The sequence below is a fragment of the Benincasa hispida genome, chromosome 3 (genome assembly GCF_027475165.1).
Source record: "Benincasa hispida cultivar pf3 chromosome 3, pf3_genome.v1.1, whole genome shotgun sequence".
Taxonomy (NCBI): domain Eukaryota; kingdom Viridiplantae; phylum Streptophyta; class Magnoliopsida; order Cucurbitales; family Cucurbitaceae; genus Benincasa; species Benincasa hispida.
Window position 1 is genome coordinate 22722083 of NC_143480.1, and position 3051 is coordinate 22725133.

General features: G+C 38.1%; 1 protein-coding gene across 1 annotated transcript; it reads right to left on the reverse strand.

Moving 5' to 3' along the window:
• Window positions 1-602: 602 nt before the first annotated feature.
• LOC120072665 (LOB domain-containing protein 37-like) lies at window positions 603-1913 on the reverse strand. The gene is made up of 2 exons (XM_039025102.2): window positions 1607-1913; window positions 603-1506 (listed from the first exon to the last, which is right to left on the reverse strand). Exons 1-2 carry the CDS (start codon window positions 1788-1790, stop codon window positions 986-988), a joined length of 705 nt encoding a protein of 234 aa, XP_038881030.1. The 5' UTR covers window positions 1791-1913; the 3' UTR covers window positions 603-985.
• Window positions 1914-3051: the final 1138 nt, after the last annotated feature.

Sequence of the window (3051 nt, forward strand, 5' to 3'; positions counted from 1 at the left end):
TCTTTCCTACCAAAGCTTTTGGAGCCCAACCTCTGTCCTCAACTCTGGATAACCCTTCATTTCTTTTTCCACTTACCATTTTAATATTACTATCTTTCCCATTCCCCCCACGCGCCTCTCTAACTTATCCATCAACCCCACCCTCACGTCACCCCCTCTCTTACCATGTATTGTGTTAGTCCATGTCATGTGCGAGTTTTTTTTTTTAAGAGAAATATATCGATTTATACTCTACATTTTAAATATCAATTTATGTTCTAAATTTAAACTTTAGAGATATGATAACTCAGAATTGATGCAACCAAAGTTTAGACTTGCAAATATCATAAAATAAAATCTCATTTCATCACAATTTATGATTTTTTTAACCTAACTTCCTATAAACTTCCACATTAACTTGTGAATGTTGAGGCGTCCTTGAGTTCTTTAATCTAAATGTGTGATGAGATGCGGTACGGCATGTCGTTGAGTTGGGGGTGCCGGCCGCAAGTATTGACCCGCATGCGGAAATTTCGATGTTATCGACCGAAGTGTATATATATTGTTACGTACATGAAGATTTGTTGGGGTTTCGAGGGAGAGCGGATTAACAAACAAAAATCTTGAAATGCCAAAATGGATTATATATTTTTTTTTTATTTATTATTATTTGAATTTTATTGAGTCACGCAGTCACCACAGCTAAATTACAAAATGGGAAAATAAGCAACAAAAAGGACCACCGACAGACGCTCATTTCTCACTCCTTTGGCTCCTCTCTTTACCCTGGACGCAGGAGTGAAATCCTGTACCGGTGGAATCCATATTACAATTACAATCAACAAAACTCGCCAGAATCTATTCCCGGTCACTTCACTTCCGGGTTTCTTCCTTACATTAAACCCACAAAATTTCTAAAAAAATTCGCCTAATTAAGGTTTGGCTTTACAGCTGTGAACCTCTGATTCACAGTAACAAGCCAAGCGTGTGTTGGAAAAATCTGTTCTTAGACGAACAAATTCAGAAGCTTTCGCTGAGCGGAAGCTTCTTCGGGATAATAGTGATGTTGATGATGATCACCAAAGCCGCTTTCCAAGCACGTTGTGGTCTCGGATTCCTCGGAATTCATGGACGGAGTAGCGGCGCGTAGGATTGATTTGGCTGGAAAAGTAGGCGTCAAGCGGAGATCTAGGTCGTTTAGTTGGTGCTTGGTGGATGATTCCTCGGATCGCTTGCGTTTCGGTGAGAGCCTGGATCGGGAGTTGGAGAATCGAGAATTAGGATAAGAATCTCGAATCTTCCACATGTCGGTACAGCCTACTTCAGCCTCGGAAGTGTCGTCGGAGGCCAGATTAGGGGAACCACCAGCAAGGAAATCGTTGATCGGCCGTAACGTGCCGCCTCGTAAGACGGTGTCGACGGCGGCCTGACAAACGTGCCAGTTTCCAGTCCAGAGAAGGCCAACAGCGCCGTTGACGGGATTGACGGTGCGTCCGCAGGCTTCGAACAACAAAGACTGAAACAAAGCTGAATACAAGAGAAGGAAGAATTAAATAAAGCCATGAAAGTCGAAAAATGAGAAAAATGAGAAAAATGAGAAAACGGGGAAGAAGAAAAGAGAACATACAAGGTCGCTGAGATTCAGGGACGGCGGAGATGAAGGACATAAGTCCGGCGCGGCCAAAGAACTTAGCAACGAAGACAGTAGCGTGACCTTGAGCTTCGGCGGTGTCGATCCACTGCAAACAAGGGCGAAGAATACAGGATTCGCTACAGCCCTTTCGAAGAACACGGCAACCGTTGCAACTCATGGTTGTGGAATGGAAATGGGGTATGGCATGGAAAAAGAAGGAAACCGGAAGAGAAGAAGGAAGGTGAGAGCAATCGGGGAAAGAGGGAAAGAGGGGGGAATATATAAGAAGGGAAGGGGGGGAATTAACTGTGGTTAAGGTTGGGTTAGTTAGAACGTGAGACGCGACGCCAGAGCGCGTGGTTATAATGAAAAACACTTTTCTTGCTTTCTTTTGGGATGAGATTCCAAAGACTTGGGTGCTAGCGGCTCCGTGTCTCCGCGGATGGCCGCTCCTCCACCGTTGGATTGCCCCTTTTTATTTTTTTAAATTTTATTTTGTGGATATTGCTTTGCTTCTTTTGTTAATGCGTTTGTTCCTCTCATGCCTGTATGGACAATCTCTAAAATATCTTATTATTATTATTATTTTCTTCTCTTAAATATTTAATATTTGTGTATGTGCTCTTTCGAGGGAAAACGAACCTCCATATATTATGGCCTCTACGGTTGGACTCCGTTTTTAGGGGTAGATATGTTGGAATTATTTTAATTTTTTAGTTATATAATATTATAAACTGTTTAGTGATGTTTGTGCAAATACTTCTTAAAATTAGCTATAACTAATTTTAATAAAACTTTCAATTTTTTTTAAAAAAATTAAAAGTCTCAACTTTTGATTATGCATCTCATACGTACATTAAATTTTTAATTGTGTAAATAATATGCAAATTTCCTTTTTTTTTTTTTTTTTTTTTTTTATAAAAAAAAGTAATCTACAAATTAGGTCAATACCAAATGGGGTATAAAGATGTAGCTCTTAAATTAATATATTTTTTATACCATTTTTTCCCTATAAGAATGCTTGTAAAAGTCTGTTTTGAAGTGGAGTGGGGAAAATATAATTTAAAGTAAACCCTAATATTTTTTTTGAATTTGTTGATTTCTTTCAAAAGTGCAGTTAATTTCGTCCTTTCTGGATGAAACCAACCAACTAGTTAGATACTATAATTTCAATTTCAAGTGCAAATAACTTGTCATCTTATTTTAATGGTAGTGTTAAATCAACTTTCACAGTTCGATTAGTTAAGATAAATATTATTTGCTAAACAAATAAATATTTGAACCTATTACCCCATATTTAGTGAATTCAAAAAATAAATATATGGCCAAATCCTAGCACCTTAAAAAAATACAATTTTCATTCAGTACAAATTAGACTCAATTAGTGTTGTGACATCTCGAGTTTCCAGAAAATTTAGGATAATTATCTCGAATTATTA

Bases quoted from the DNA above. Each gene is read 5' to 3' on its own strand.
- LOC120072665 (XM_039025102.2), bottom strand. From the start codon at position 1,790: ATGAGTTGCAACGGTTGCCGTGTTCTTCGAAAGGGCTGTAGCGAATCC. The intron at 1,507-1,606 runs GTATGTTCTCTT...TCTTGTATTCAG, and splicing joins CCCTGAATCTCAGCGACCTT to CTTTGTTTCAGTCTTTGTTG.